The sequence below is a fragment of the Lonchura striata genome, chromosome 17 (assembly GCF_050655825.1).
Source record: "Lonchura striata isolate lonStrDom1 chromosome 17, ASM5065582v1, whole genome shotgun sequence".
NCBI classification, from domain to species: Eukaryota; Metazoa; Chordata; class Aves; order Passeriformes; family Estrildidae; genus Lonchura; species Lonchura striata.
Genome location: NC_140719.1, coordinates 14,111,943 through 14,128,096, shown reverse-complemented (window position 1 = coordinate 14,128,096; position 16,154 = coordinate 14,111,943). Strand labels below are relative to the sequence as shown.

Here is a 16,154-nt window from a genome sequence, read left to right as displayed (position 1 = left end):
AGCTGTTTATGACAATGTCACCAAATTAAACCCCAGATCTTCCCACCTGCTGAAGCCCAAGATGCCTTGTCATTGTATCTGAGCACAGCTTTAGAAATGGTAAGAACATACCAAGGCAACCCTTGCACGTGTCCTCTCAGCAGGAACCAAACCATACTGACTAGGAGATACCAGACAACGTTCAGCATTTAAAATTCTAACACCTCACCCAGTGACACACTTCCAGATTTTTGGAAGCACAGCCAAATTCTTCTTTTTGCAGGCACAGCAGCTCAAAGTACTACTTTCACCAACCCATCCACCGAGAAGGTTGCCTCAGTTCTTACACACTCTACATTTACAAGAGCAACATGACATTTCCATGACAGTAACAGCAAAAAGCATTACAGGATGATGGCTTATGCACACGGTGCCAAAGTTATTATATGCATTAGCTAATTAGTACTGAATAGACAGGGTTCTAGCTCCAAATGCAGCACACTCCAGAAGCACAGGCCATTTGGAACAACAAACTTAATTTAGAGTCCATATGAATTCTGAACTCACGCCTTGTCCTATTAATCAAGACTTGAAGAGCTCAGAGCTCAATTCAGAGTGACAGCCTCCACAATGGTTTAGAGACCAGGTTTTCTTTCTGGTTTTTGATAAAACCACCACTGCTGCCAATAATCTCGGGTCACATGAAAGAACGCAATTTAGGTACTGCACAGCCTTTATAAACAGAAACACAACACAGAACAATTAAAATTTAATCCCAAGCTATCAAACTGTGTCATTTAGTTTTACTGTTACTGGCTGCAAAGTACCTCCTTTAGTTTTTATCTGGCAAGAGTTTTTCAGATAAACCTGTACTCTCAGATTATTTCACTGAACTTCTTACAAAATATTTAAACTTGCAGACTCTGAAATAAGGGGAGGTCAGGTGCGAGTTTATTTCTGGGAGGTCCTGCATTTTATGGTCAGCTCCTGACCAGAAGGGTCAGTAGACCTGCAGCCCTGTCCCACCAGACATAAGTGTGTCACACATCCTCTGATCACGTGAAGAGGTCAGAGCCAGGCAGCCCCCACGTGTGTCTCTGACCACCCATGGCCAGGGAATCCTGGAGCAAGCAATGCTGGATGCTGCCAAGCCTGAATGTGTCAGTTAACATGGTCCTGGCACAGCAAACAGCAGACAAAGTAGTTGCTGCTGATTCATCCTTCATGTTTTATTTATTTCAGCTGTCTGTGTGTTACATCAGTGGCAACTTTCTGCTGAACCACCGATCACTCAGTCAGCAGCAGGAGAGGCGTCTCCAATGAGCTCCTTGGAACCTTGGGGGTGAGCTCTGCCACGTGCACAGGAGAAAAGGGGACAGAGCCCCCCAGCCTGTGAGATCCACCATCCAGGAACTCCCCACGCTCAGATACAGAAATGTCAGATGCTGTAAACTGTTGAGAATGATGATTCTGCTAAACAGGCACTGCAGACTGACTCTGCTCCAACCCATGTACCTGAAGTGCATTAACTCTACTAATTACAACATTGCTCTTCAGGAGAAAAAAGTTCCCAGCGTTTTGATAAACACAAAAGGAACCCCCAAATGGTAAAACTTCCAACCCAAAGTCAGTGTCCAGGGGTGAGAGAGGAGCCTCTCACCTCTCTTCCTCCCAGATGAGGGAACCAAGGCCTGTTAGCCCGCAGATGCCCCCAACAGGGAAGCACATCATATATCCCATGTGGCCAAGAGGACTGAGGGAAGGGAAACTTTGGCTTTAATTTATGCCTCATCAATATGAAGAAGGTACTCCAAAACCATGGTGACCCCAGGGTTCTTGCCAAAAGTCCAGCAGGCACCACCTGAGGGTATTTACACCATCTCTGCAGCCAGCAGCTGCTCCTGTCCTACAATTATTTCTGACAAATTCACATTTCAGGTAGCTACAGATAAACCTAATACTCAAATCAGCACAAACCTATTTAATAGCCTTCCTGCCTATTCCAGGGCTGCTATTCCTGCACCTGCACATACTTCAGGATGAAAAGCACAATTATTATCCATCCACCTGGGAAGTGATATTTCCCATAGCTCTGGAGCTTTACTTTCATCTAGAGACAGGCAGGGAAGCAGACGGAGTAAAGGTCAAACGCTGGGAACTGGCAACCCCCAGCTCTACTGCCAGGACCTGTGAGCAGCCCCTGAAGCTGCCATCACCTTTCTGCTCCTGCCATGGTGCAAGCACAAGTACAAAATGGTACTTGCAGAGCCTGCCAGTTGAGTGGCCGACAATATCCAAAGCGCGACCAAAAGCAGGATTACCCACTAGATGGAGTGCATTCATTGCAGAAGTCAACAGTTCCTCCAGAAAAATAAAGTTTTCACAGTAGCCTCAACCAAAACCAGAGCAGAATGCATGAGGCTCTTGCTGCAGTCTCCTCTCCTCCACAGAAAGTGTGGGCAGACAACTGCTGCTAATCACGAAGTAACTCATACTTAATAGTCAGACCAGATTACAAGAATGTGATAGCATATGCACAACGTGGGCACATTTTCAAGAATCAGCACCAAAACCAACAAAGAAAGCAAGCTAATCCTGCAATAAAATATCTGTGATGCTCCTGGATTCATAAACCAACATTTCCTTCACCACCTACATTGTTTTTCTTGAGGAATTTGGGTTAGACATCAATCAGGACCATGAGTGTGCAGCACCCATTGCTGCAGCAGGTAATGAGGGCGAGAGGCTACTAAAATGCAAACGTTCCCTTTTGTGCTTCTCTTATTGCAGAATATTTTGTCAGTAATTTCTTTCCATGAGAAACACACACAAAATGCAAATATTCTGCCATTGTACTTTGCCTCCTTACTCACCCGAACTCAGCAGAACGCCTGCTTGAATTATAATTGGCTGCATAAAATGAATCATCGTATGGGTAAGCACATACCAGGCACAGATGCAAATCAGGCAGACACTCAGCAAATGGACTTACATTTTCTTTTGAAAATGATCTGGTGAAGCACAGGTACCGAGTGACCTTGGATTTAAACAAGCCATCTTTCCACAGGTCAGCATCCAAGCCATCTGCTGTTTGTGCAACCTGCAAAGAAGAGACAGAGGGAGAGAGGAGACATGTGAGCCAAGATAAAGTTAATACAGAAGTACTTCTTCCTCAGACCTCTCCTAATTAACAGCAGCCCAAACTTTCACAGCATCTCATTAGTTTCTTTGCAAAGTGCAGTGCAAAGAACTTTCAACAGGAGGTATAAAAAGAAGTTCTAAAAATGCTGTCTCTCAGGAGACCCTTGATTAAAGATGCTCTGACAAAGGCTACTCTAATGAGGAAACTGCAACTCCAGTTACAGTCTCCAAAGAATAGTTTGGAAAAGTCAGCACATTGAGGCATTCATTACCACCCTACACGCAAGGGCACACCGGGCATGCTGCGAGGGCCCATGAAGACAGAGCAGAGAAACTGACCCATCTCAGGACTATTTTGCTATTTCGATGGAAAGCCATCAAGGAATTCTGACTCCCACATCAAAAAGCTGCTTCCAAGCAGGTTGGGGAATCTTTGGTCACTGGTGGATTTTAGCAGCAGCGTTGCATGCGAGGACACACCCTGCAAATGTCCCTCTCCAATGCAACCCCGCATCCAGCCAAACTGATATCACATGATGATGCTGGGCAAGGAAACAGAGCCCGGATCCTCCACAGGAGAGACAGCATGATGTGCATGAGAATATCTCACTTCTAGCTGACTCAAGGAGTGGACAGGAGGCAGCAGCATGCACTGGGGACGGGCTCTACTCTCAGCAGCTGAGCACTCACCACACACAAAGCAAGCTGGTAAGAGCCCTGGCCCCAAAATGTTTGTTGTTGAGTAAGAGAGGAGGCAAGAAGGCAAACACAAGAAGGGTAGAAAAAACAAGATTACCCCATCAGACTAACACCCAGTGGTGTCTCCAGCAGGAGACTTCAGGGTGGTGTGAAGCTCCAGAGAAGCTGAACTTCTGCCTAATGCCTCTCAGATGGGGCAAACAGCTCTATGGTGGCTCTTGCAATCACACCGAGTGAGCCCTTGGCCCCAGAGCAGAGCAGCCTGAGAACAAAGAGCTGATACTTGTCACTTTTGCACCCATGTTTAGTTGAGCAGAGACTGCGCACAGGAAGCAGGAGCTGTGTGCTGACAAGGCCTCCAATTACCCCGAGTGCAGCAGATAGACAAGAGACAGTCTGATCAAAGCAGCAAAGTGCACTGACTGCTCCCTGAATTTTGGCAACTGCTGCTCACAAGCCCCAGCTCAGGTCATGCCATTGTACAACACACACAGCTTTTGTGTTCAGCTCTACAAAGAAACAGACACATTTTAGAATACAATTTTGGTAAAATTTTTTGCTTATTTGAATTCCTTGAATTCAAATCTTTCCTGAACTGATAGTTTAGGAGTGTGTAAAATCTACATGCATCTTCCTCTGTGATGGGTAAGTCAATAGTGGTGAAAAGATATTCAGGAAACCATCTGTCTGGGAAAACTGCTGGCATATAGGGATGGTCAGCTTGAACTCCAAGCCAGGAGAATGTAAGCATGAATGAACTTGTTAGAAAACACATGGGAAAAGAAAACAGAGCCTTATGAACAGGAAACTTCTTGCATCACCTGCTGGGCTCCTGCAAGCAAGAAGCCCCAGCAAACATCAAAGCAGAGCTGTGCCTGATCAGCATGCCCTCAGGCCAGGAGCCAAGTGGGAAAGGCCACAGCAGACCTGGCTAGCAGGACAGGCACTCCAGAGCCCCAGCTTGCCCAGTCTTTCCTTGGCTGAGAGGCAAGGAACGTGCGAGACAGAGGATCTGGCACCTGGCACTGAGCACATGGTGCCCCAGGCACAAGAAATGGTCCTTCTCCTCACGAGGCTGTGGGGAGACACTCCTCACCCGTGTGCCACAGACTGATGGACTTGACAGAGTGCCACCTGCTAAGGAAGTGACACCCCAGGATGTCCAGGGTGATCCACTGTGCACGGCAGTTAGAACGGGGTTACTGCCACCGCAGTCAGGTCTTGGCAAGCAGGTCCTTTAAACCTCCTGCTCCACAGGCTGCTCTGCCCCTCTGGCAAAGTCAGGGCTGTTCCTGCTGGGTCTGCAGCTTGCTCAGACACTGCCCCAGAGCAAACCCCACCACGGAGCTGGTGTTCAGCCTGCAGCAAAGAACACAGCTGCACAGGAGCCACACCTCCCTCCTGTCCCAGGCTGCTGCCTCCCACCTCTCCTCCCCACCCAGACACTCAGTTTTGCCAGTTTGGTTGGATTTTCAGGAATCTAAGTTCAGACACATTCTGTATATTTTGGCAAAATCAAAAGTCTTTGGTGCTTTAGCTGTGAAAAGACCTGGCTAGGTATTCCAAGTGCCAGCAGTGCATTTGTTTTCTAAGCAGACACAAAGGCAATAGAGATTATGGAGCAACTAAAGTACCACAGAGGAAAAAAGGCCTCTGTCCCATTTGCCAAGACATCCCCCCAGGCACTGCTGCCTGCCATCTCCAGCTGGGCAGTAGGCTGAGCCCTGAGGCTTCATGTGAACATGGGAAATGGACCTGGACATCTCTAGGCATTTAATTTACACCTGGGATGAAGCAACCATGCTCCTGGAGATTTCTTTAAAAGAGAACAAAAGGGAAAATTAAGTTATTAATTGAAGAAGGATAAAAATGAGAGGGAAACTGGTAAAGCCTATAAATGAAAAACTTGAAACCATCAGAAACTACACGAGGAAATATTTTCCCATACAACTCTGAATCCACCTGCAGAACCGAATGCTGCAGGATGCAGCAGTGACACACAAAGCCATTGGATCCCTAAGGAGACTACAACATCCCAAGAAACACTGCTGTTAATGCTTCCCAAAAGATGAGTGTGGTTCTTTCCAAGGTGCAGTGTGCACCTCTTACTATGAGGGCTCTAGGGAGCACACTTCTGGGATGCAGCTGCCACAGCTGCCTTTCTCAAGGCTTTACAGCAATCAGCTGTCAGTGCCTCATTACGGGAATTGCAGAAACACAGACCCCAAGACCACCCAGGTCTGCACATTGCCCATGTCTCAGAACACCATTTCTCTGCTGCGCTGAGCACTGCACTTGTGCACATTCAGGTTCATACTTTTGGGAGACCAGACCAGGTTCCAGAGAAGTCACGGAGAAGTGGCAACCCGGCATAGCACACAATGCTCCAGTGCACTGACTCACAGACCAGCCACCTTCACAAACACCCAGGCACACTCGTGCGTGCCACTGGCCCCTGTCACATCAGGTGCTGCACGGGGCACAGGACACCAAGGGTGGCTGGCAGCACCCAGGCACACTGCTGACGTGGTAAGCTGGCGTGGCAGCCGTGCTGGGGGAGGACAGCACGACAGCAGGCACTGCCCCACGCCCGCTCCCAGGGCAGTGCTCCTTGTGAACAGACAGTGAGGCAGCAGAGCCAGAGCAAAGGCAGCTCCTCACTGTGCCCTGAGGAGACAGCGACCCACATTCACCAGCATTACACCACCACCATAATTGGATTACGCCACAGGAAGACTCTTTTATCTTGTTTAGTTTAAACTGCGTTAGTGCTGCAACTCCCCATTAAGCCACAGGCAGGCTATCTGGGGTGAGCGTGCTCTCTGCCCAGCCATTTAGGCAAAATGCAATTCTGTTATCAGAAGTCTCACACTGTCCCGTGCTTCTTTATCAGGGCAAGCAGCTAATTACACAGCCTGGCTCACACAGGTAATGAGCACTTGGAAAAACACAGTAAATGTAAAAACCTCCCAGGTCTTTAAGGAGCCTTTTCACAATGCCCCTGTTGTGTCCTTACTTCAGCCTGATCCATTTTCTTTCTTCACACTGAACAAGGTATGAAATCATCCAGAGCTGAAGAGGCATGAGCAAAGCCTCCAGTCAGCTGGCTTCCACTCCTACCACACAAGCTGTGCAGCCCTGGAAACCCACGGTGTGATGTAACACAGTTGCAGCAGGACACATAGAAAAGCAAGCAGATGAACTACAGACCAAATCTTTCTCTGTACATCTCTGCAAGGTCAGTATTTTATATTTCACAGTTTGGTACACTGATCTATGAGTAGAACCATCCTGCTGTTGCTCTCACAGCAACTAATCCAAGGAACAAGCAGCTGTTGAACAGCGACCTCCCTTTATCTGTTCACACATTCATCTATGCTGTACCCAGCTGCCTTTTCCTGCTGCCAGTCTCCTGCCAAACCTTAGTTTAGAGGTTTGCATTCTGCCTGTCAAAATCATCCTTGCAATTTCAGCTGGATGCAAAACTCTTTGATTCCCTTTCTGGAGCTTCTCATCATCATTGTGCAGTGCTAATATGTGGGATTAAACAGCTGATGCGGGATCCATTTATTTAGAGATATAATTTGTACAATACTTAGGACTCCTTCAGGATGAATGTTACTAGGATTATTAAATTTGCTTGCCATAGTGGCCAGCTGTTTCAGTAAACCCCTCCTCTAGGAAATGAAGCTCCTCTGGAATGGCAGAGATGAAGTGGAACATTTGCACCCACAGCCCTCTGCTGAAGTAAAGCTCTAAGTGCTGTGGGCTGGAAGGTGGGCAGCTGGCTACCAATGACTCCTCACAGCACAGCTCAAAGACATGCTGTCTCTGGAAGAGATGCTGCTCCCAACAAAGCAAAGCCTCGTTAGTGCAGAACCAAAGCATGAACTGCAGCAGCTCAAACAGCCCTACTCACAACGTCATACTCAAACAGCCCTACTCACAACATCACACGCCAACAGCCCTACTCACAACGTCACACTCCAACAGCCCTACTTACAACGTCATATCCAGTGGGTGCACGGCTGCGGGACGCCAGCACGCCAACGCCCGTGATGGGATCCATCGACAGGTCGGGCAGGGCATCGGTGAGGTCTCGCACCTCAGGCATCATGGACTGATCCTGCAAGAAAGGAGCAGAATTAAAGGGCTGCTGGGCACCACACCCCAGCAGAAGCCAGAGAACCAAGAGCACACATGCATGCCACGGTGCCTGTGCTGACACACCACAGACGGCAAGGTAAACACAGGATTAGGCCAGACACACCTTCTGCACTTTCATTTGCTTTTGATAAGAGGGTATACAATGCCAAATAGATTTGAAATTTGGGCTGGCAGCCTCTGAGACTCATTTTGTTGCTTCCATGGGCTGGTCTCCATCTAGCAATGACAGGAAAGCCAAAACTAAATCCCTTCTCTTCCAAAACGAGAACAAATTTCATCCCAAGTCAGGTTGGCTGAAGCAGCTCTGTCATTTTAAACAGCAAGAAATCTGCTCCTAATGGCTTTAATTGGAGGTTCCCCATCCACTATAGGTGTTAAGACATGCTGGGGGTTCCCCCATGAGTCCTCAGTCCCATCACACCCCCCCCAGCCAGACTGATTTCAGGGAGCAGCACAGATGTCTCTGGCGCTGGATGCAGGACCGCACTGGCTGCAGGGAGCCTCCACACCAGGGAACACAGAGGAAGCACAGGGTGGGCTGGCACAAAGCAGAGAGGCCTTGAGGAGGCCTGAGCATCTTCCAGAAGAGACATACCACCAAGAAGGTCAAGGGAGGGAGATATGCAAAAAGGACAGAAGCAGGTAAGACCAACTCATTTTGGAGGGATGCTGCTGCAGGAAGCAGGAGGAGAGGACAAGAAAGGGGCTGAAACAACCGAGGTGAAGGATGGGGAAAGGTGCCACTGCCTCAGCATGTGGTCTCCTGCACAAGCAGCCAGTTAAAGCAAGTCTTCTCTGGCTTTCAGGCAGGAATGCCCCAGGAATCTGCCACCCACGCACCCCAAGACAAAGGGCAGTGCTTTGTGTAAACAAGCATCACTGCTGCAGAGCCAGACAAGCTGTGAACCAGAGCTGCCTAATTCAATTCCCTCTTCAGAGCAATCAAACCCCAGCATTTCTAGGCCATTTAGATGGCTGGTTACTTACTGCTTCTAGAAAGGCAGAGGTGAGTACTGGTGCCAGTGGGACCTGGGTTTACACTTCACAATGCCAAGTCTGAACAAACATCGTGCTGCAGGCAATAAAAAAGAGCAAGTCTGGGCCCTAAGTAAATAATAATAATGTCACATGAACAGCCAGACTACTTGAGGAGTCCAAAAGAGGTGCTAGTGACCAGTAATTGCAAACATTATTGCTGATGAGCCAAACAGGAGAGAGCTCTGCTTTAGCACCAGTGTGCTGGACACGCATCCAGCACACAGAACAAAGCAAACCCTCTTCACTCCCAAAGCAGCTCCAACCTTTGAGCATGATGTCAGTGCAGCCTGAGCCCCAGGGGCTCACCCTCCTCTCCCAGCAGGCTCCCTGTCCTCAGGGTGGGCGAGGAGCACAGGGTGCTGCTGCAGGAATGCTGGAGGCACTGGCACAGCCATGACAGACCCTGTGCCAACGCCTGTGCCACCCCACAGCTCATCCAGAGGCTTCACAAATAATCCAGAAACTCAAACATACAGCATGGAAGAAACATAACATGAATTTAACAAAGCGCTTACAATCTGTTCTTCATGAACATTTTCTGAAACTTCAAATCACTCAATAGTGTGGTGACTTCTTACTACGTATTGGGAGGAGCTGGGAGGTAGTGAATGCTGATGTAAGCTTCTCTTAGGCCATTTTGAACTGAAATGCAGGTAAGTGATATTCCCCAGCACGTTAAGAACACACACAGCAGGTTCCCACACAGCTGCAGCAGCACTGCAGGGAAGCAGATCTGCTCACATGGTGCCTGCAGCCTCCACCACACATACCCTGATGAGGTGCCTGCTGTGAGCGCTGCCCAGGCCCCGTCTCACCATGCTGGGGCCCGCTGCAGGGACGTGTGGCTGCCCTGCAGGAACCCCAGCAGCTGCCAGCTCGGCCTGGGCAAGGCTGAGGACGAGGGGGCCCGGGGCACCAGCGCTGAAGGAGGGTGGGTGGGTGCTCCAACCCGCAGTGTGCTGCCTCCCCCTCAGCCCGCGGGCACCCTGTCCTCAGCGAAGGAAGAAGGGCACCTTTGTGGGAGCCATTTGCAGCCCAGCTCGCGCGGCAGGGGGAGGGGAAACAGCATCAATCCTCACTTTGTGCCGGCTCACACAAAGCCCCTCTATGGCGGCAGCGCTGGCTGTGAGGCTGTCCACCTGGCCGTGGGGCTGTCCTGGCCGTGGGGCTCTCTGCCTGGCCGTGGAGATCTCTGCCCGGCCGTGGGGATCTCTGCCCGGCTGTGGGGCTGTCCTCGGGGCTGTCCTGGCTGTGGGGCTCTCCACCTGGCCATGGGGCCATCCTGGCCATGGAGCTCTCTGCCCAGCCGTGGTGGATGCCGTGGGGTAATGTGCCACAGCACCTGCTGCTGCAAGGGCCAACAAGCTGCCCCTGCCCAGCGAGCCCAGCACCTTCCTCTGCCCCGGGCCTGCAGCCGACAGGGATGCCAGGCACAGCACCTGCCCAGCAAGCAAACCTTCTGTGGCCACTACAGCACGGCCAGGCTCTGCCACACCAGGCAGCCACTCTGGGCAGCTGCCTGCGGTGCAGGCGGCACTAAGGATGCATCTGGAACAGATATGGAGCAGCAGAAGTCAGTTGCACACTGGCATAAATGTTTTTGTGAACTCTGCACAGGTCAGAGGGGAGTCTCTAGCTGGGCAATCACACAGACGATTAGTTACACTGCACTTCTCCGCAAGATCGTCAACAAAGTTTGGTTTCTCTTCAATTGCACCTTTTAACTTAAAAATGAAAAAATAAACACTCAAAGAGGAGATTAAATTAAGGAGCAGGATTCTATAAATACTTCTATTAGGCAGTTTGTTATTTTAATTCTCTTTAGTAATGTGAGTTTGACCTGCATGCCCACCTCCAGCACTCAGCCCAGGATATGGCCCATCAGCATCCTGCAGTAAGCTGCCTGTGCCTAGCTCACTGCAGGGCTATTCCAGGAACAGGCCAAAACAATGAGAAGAACATTTTTCCCTTCAGCTGGGAGCATGCTCCCTGGAAGCTGTTCTCAGCTGTGGGGCCACATCCAGTCCCCATCACATCCCAGCAGCCAAAGGAAGCCGGATGTGAGCTCTGGGGCAGGAAGAAGCTTCCGAACACTGTGGGGCTGCCCAGACAAAGCCAGTCAGGAAAGAATGTGTCTCCAGCGAGAAAGTTCCTGTGCATCCTGTGGCAGCACCAACCCCAAGCAGCATGCAGCAGAGCAGGGTGGGACGGGTGCAGTTCAGATGGACAGGATGCACTCTTGGACAAGCAGCCACCATGCCGCTGGCTCTATCCCAAATGCTTCCCAACCATCGGAGCAGACATGCCTCAAAGGCAGGAGGCGTAGTGTACCAGGGATCTTGATGCCCAGCTGTAGCAGAGGCCTTCTGGGACTCTACTGGTTTCTAACACAGCCTTCTTCCCACAACCCATGCCCACAGTCACACACACCTCCCTGTCTGCCAGCACTGCCAAGTTTGTCTGTTTATAGCCTTTTTGCTTGCTCTCTCCTATTTCCTTGTTAGCTCATCCGCCTTTATTAGTTTATCCTAGGCATACTTTTCTGCTGGCTCCACTGAGGTGACTGACCACACACACTGCTGGGCTCTGGCTGGGACACACATACAGCAGAAGAACCTGCTTTCAGAAATGAATGTGTTATTGTGAGTTTCTAGATCATTTTCTGCTCTCAGTGTTCCTTTTCAACAAGTTCAGCAAGTTCAAGAGCTGGTGGGTACATGACCAGATCAGGCCTTTCAATGTGTTTGCTACAGAAACATCATGCTGCCAGCAAAGCAGGTCAAGCTCTGAAGTTAAATAGCCAGGGACTTAGACAGAGAATGGTGTTATTGTTTCTTCCTCCAACTACAAGCCCTGCACTTTGACACTGGCTTGTTCTTCCCACAGGCAGAAAGACATGAGCTAAGGCAAAACTGGGAAAAAACCAACTACCTCCTTGCATCCCTGCAGTCTGTGGGAAATGGTCCCCTAAACCAAGCAGACACGCCGCTCAAAGCCTGGTCTGCCCACTCGGCCTGTCCTCCATCCCTGCAGGAAGGCACTGCTGGCACCGCACGCTGCCCTGCAGCTCTGCTGCCCTGCAGCCATGCTGCCCCACAGCCACGCTGCCCCACAGCCACGCAGCCCTGCAGCCACGCTGCTGCAGCTCTCCCGCACGCCCGCGCACCGGACATGGCCCCAGCCAGCCTTCTATTTCTGATCAGGGAACACAACATTGTCTCCATCAGAAAAACAGGAACCCGTAGTGGCAATCAGCATCGGGGCCTTGGAGCCCACCATCACAAACAGGAAGAATTTCAGTTTCACATTTCACCACCATCGAAGGCATGCCTGGAATCACCCCTGCACACAGGCTCCCTTATGAGACAGCTGCCCTGCACCAGCTGCAGAACCTACACTTTGTGACAGAATGGGATGGAAACAGGAACTTAAGTGACAGAATGAGCAAAATTGAGACCATGTATTGCCTCACAGCACTTCTAACTATGGACACATATTTATGAAGTGTCCTGTTTCAAACCAAAACAGGTTTCCATACATGGGTGACCTTGCACCTGGACAGCAAAACTGAAATGACATTGAGTTCAGTTATTTCTGTCTTGGCAGGGGTATGAACAGGACCCTGAGGGCTACTGGCACCCTTAAGCCTGGGATTCACTTTGTGAGAGATGCACATGTTACAAGAGTGAGATGTTGTCTGGTTTATCTCACACCTCCAGAAGTCAAGTCATGCCTTCGTCTAGAAGGGAAGGCTATCTCAGCTATAAATTATACGGATGATGCTGCCAACATGCTGCACAACACACAGACTCCCTTAAAGAATAGATGAGCATGCTCTCACTCAGTTAAAATAAAATACAAAATGGAGAAACCCAAGCTTTAGCCCCAGCAGCTACACACATGCTGATACCCAGCCTGTCTGGTTTCAATGTTAGCATGACCAAGCTGAGAATGTCCCAGCTCTGGGAACCTGCAGACAACACTGAAGATTTGTGGACCTCTGAAAACTGCTCCAGAAACCTCAGAGAAAGCTTGGAAGCCTCCGTGATGGAAGGCACGAGTCCTTAAGACACAGGCAACTCTGTGTCACTGCTCCAGCCAGGCTGTAAGAAGTCAGGCAGTGCCACACCTCCAGCCATGCACTGAGCACAGGTAAGAAACGGGACGTCAGCTAGGCCCAAGCTGCAAACGCAGCAAAAGACCACATGAAACAGAGGAGGATTTTGTTATCTCTTCTAACCGTCACCAAGAAGAATTTACAGTAAATTCCGGAGCAGCTCAAGGTCACCGGGGCTGTACCCCTAGACTGGTACCCGAGGCCGTTCCTGCAGCCAGCCCAGCCTCGGAGGCACTGCCGGCTCTCAGGGAGGCACTGCCGGCTCTCAGGGAGGCACGGCCGGCTCTCACGGAGGCACTCATGGCTCTCACGGAGGCACGGCCGGCTCTCAGGGAGGCACTGCCGGCTCTCAGGGAGGCACGGCCGGCTCTCACGGAGGCACTCATGGCTCTCACGGAGGCACTGCCGGCTCTCAGGGAGGCACTGCCGGCTCTCACGGAGGCACTCATGGCTCTCACGGAGGCACTGCCGGCTCTCAGGCAGGCACTGCCGGCTCTCACGGAGGCTCGGCCGGCTCTCAGGCAGGCACTGCCGGCTCTCACGGAGGCTCGGCCGGCTCTCACGGAGGCACGGCCGGCTCTCACGGAGGCTCGGCCGGCTCTCACGGAGGCACTCATGGCTCTCACGGAGGCACGGCCGGCTCTCACGGAGGAAGCGCCGGCTCTCACGGAGGCCGGCGGGGCGCTCCGGCCCCGGCCCGGGCGCGGTTCCCCGCGAGGCCGGCCCCGCCAGCCCCGCCAGCCCCGGCCCGGGGGCTCGGCCCGCCCGCCCCGCCCGCCCCGCGGCCGAGGAGCGCCCCCGCCCGCTGCCGCTGCCGCCGGGCCGACGCGCGGGGCCGCGGGAGCGGCGGGCCCGGCCCGGCCCGGCCCGGCCCGGCGGCGGCAGGGACACTTAACTGTTGCCCGTGCGGCGGGCGGCGGGTCGCGGCTCCCCCGGCGCAGGCAGAAGCAGCTCCTCATCGCCCGGCGGAGCCGGCGCGGCGCGGCCCGCGGGAGGAGCGGCGGCGGGGGAGCGGCCTGCGGCCCGGGCGGAGCGGCGCGGGCGCCGGGCAGGCCCAGGCCCGGGGCTCGGGGCTCGGGCTGCCGCCGCCGCTCCGCGCCCACCGCGGCCGGACCGCGGCGCGCAGGGCCCGGATCCGATCCCGCCCCGCCCGGCCCGGCCCCCGCGCCGCCCCGCGCCCCCCGCCCCGCGCCCCGGGCCCCGCGCCCCGAGCCCGGCCGTCCCGCGGGACTCACCGCGGCTGCCGCGCTGCGCCGCCGCCGCCGCTCCGCCCGGCCCCGCCCGCGCCCCGGGCACCGCGCTCGGCCCCGCGGGCCGCGCCGCGCCTCGGCAAAGCGCCCTCCTCGGAACGGGGCAGTGCCCGGCCGAGCTCCCCAGCCTGCTCCGGCCCGCAGCGCACGGGAGGGGCCCGGTGGAAATGGCTGAATAGTGCGATTTGGACAACGTAACCTCCTTCTTCCTTCTGAAACGGGCTGCATCCACAAGATGGGCAGCAGCTGCTGTGGGCTGAGGAAGGGCAAATGCTGTCAAACAAGCTGGTTATCTTCTCAAGAAGCCCTGGGGTTAGGAGGGATGAGCAGTTTCAGGACCTACCTTCAATTCATTAAAATATTTGATGCTCTGTCTCACCATGGCCTGGAAAACAAAGATATGGTCCAAAGTAGTCAGGGTTTGCCTGGCTCTCTGGGTGACCAGCAGCCTTCGGGTCCACTCACAGCACAGAAAACATCCTGAATGGACGGTCTGCAAAGGTCTGGTTCTGCTCAACCTTAACACGTGCCAATGCTGAAATTGTCAACACACTCATTGAATTGGCAGGTGATGTGAATGCAGCGTCGTGTGGGACAGCAGCATGGTCCATAGCCATCATTACATGAACCAATCCTGCAGCCGTCCTGCGCTGGCTTTTCAGCACCTTACCTGAGGTAAGGTCAGCAACAATCGTCTGGAGAGCAGCAAGATGGGTGTAGCAACTGACATCGGCAGCCTTCAATCCAAGACAGAGAGTTGGAGCTGCTAATCTAAAGCAAAAGAAAAAAATCCTGGGGTGAAGAATGAAATAAAGGAGGGAAGGAAACTCGTTAATGTGTATTCTGCCTTTAACAAAAATACTCATTCCCTTTTTTTTCCCCTCCCCCATTGTCTTTTTGCTTGATTTGGCCATCTTTTGAGGAGTTCTGTTAAGCCTGTTCTTTTCTCACCTAGCTAATGGTTTGTGTCTTCCATCCTATTTAGACTGGCTCTGGATTGCTTTGGCCAGCCTGAGCCGAGCAGGAGTGGCTGAGGCAAGAGCCCTTCTCTTTCCTTTCGTGGGTGTCTCCAGGCTGGTTTTGCACCTCTCTGGCTCTCTGAGGCGGACAGGAGCTCGGCTGACCAGGCGTTTCCCACTGGCCCAGCCGTGACTGGGCTGGTGCTGATGTGCCCAGGGCTGAGGACCAGGGGAGCTCTTGGGTTTGATCCTCAGGGCTGGTTTGGCTCCTTGCTCTTCATCCTGCTGTGGTCAGACTTACTACCAAGCAAAACACTGGGAGCTGTGATTAGTCAGTGTTTGAGAGGTTTGTCTGGAAGGCAACGTACGCATTAGTGGCTTTGTGTTCCTGTCCATAAAGCAAACAACAGAAATTGGAGTCCTGCTTCATCCTGGACACACTTCTGGGCTGAGACCAAGCCTTTCTCCTGTCCTGACTGGTGCTTCTCTCCAGTAAAGCATTTTAGACTGGTAATAAGTATTTTGAACAGGACCTCCTTTCCCTTGCTGTTTGACCAAGGCTCTCTGGCTCTTACTGAGTGCAGCCCTGATGGCTGTTAGTGGCTTCTGCATCCAAAGATTAAAAAAAATAATAAAAAAAAAAATTAAAAAAAAAAAAAAATATATATATATTGAGCGATAAGGAATACAATGCATTTTTTTTTGATTTGGAGAGTAATTTAGAGAGAAGAAACGATGATGCCTGGTGGAAATGAGAAATATATGTCCCATACATAATATATGCCCCAAATGTCCTATTACAAA

At 52.0% G+C, this 16,154-nt stretch overlaps 1 protein-coding gene and 1 long non-coding RNA gene across 9 annotated transcripts in view; one reads left to right on the top strand and one right to left on the bottom strand.

The window, feature by feature from the left end:
* MVB12B (multivesicular body subunit 12B) overlaps positions 1 to 14,507 on the bottom strand; it is a 57,779-nt gene extending 43,272 nt beyond the window's left edge. Inside the window, exons 1-5 of one of the 8 annotated variants that reach the window (XM_085556418.1) lie at positions 14,377 to 14,488; positions 8,974 to 9,090; positions 8,090 to 8,202; positions 7,823 to 7,945; positions 2,972 to 3,079 (exon numbers count right to left, since the gene is read on the bottom strand). In XM_085556418.1, the coding sequence (XP_085412544.1) occupies positions 2,972 to 3,079; positions 7,823 to 7,945; positions 8,090 to 8,104 (246 nt within the window). In that variant the 5' untranslated portion in view covers positions 8,105 to 8,202; positions 8,974 to 9,090; positions 14,377 to 14,488. Of the gene's footprint in view, positions 1 to 2,971; positions 3,080 to 7,822; positions 7,946 to 8,089; positions 8,203 to 8,973; positions 9,888 to 14,037; positions 14,152 to 14,376 lie in introns of those variants that run through there. The other 7 variants (XM_085556419.1, XM_021543738.3, XM_021543737.3 and 4 more) reach the window with 7 other exon arrangements.
* Positions 9,900 to 15,222, top strand: LOC116184239 (uncharacterized). Its single transcript, XR_004148998.3, has 2 exons — positions 9,900 to 13,176; positions 14,960 to 15,222. It is a non-coding gene; the product is annotated as an uncharacterized LOC116184239 (long non-coding RNA).
* The last annotated feature ends 932 nt before the right edge of the window (positions 15,223 to 16,154 follow it).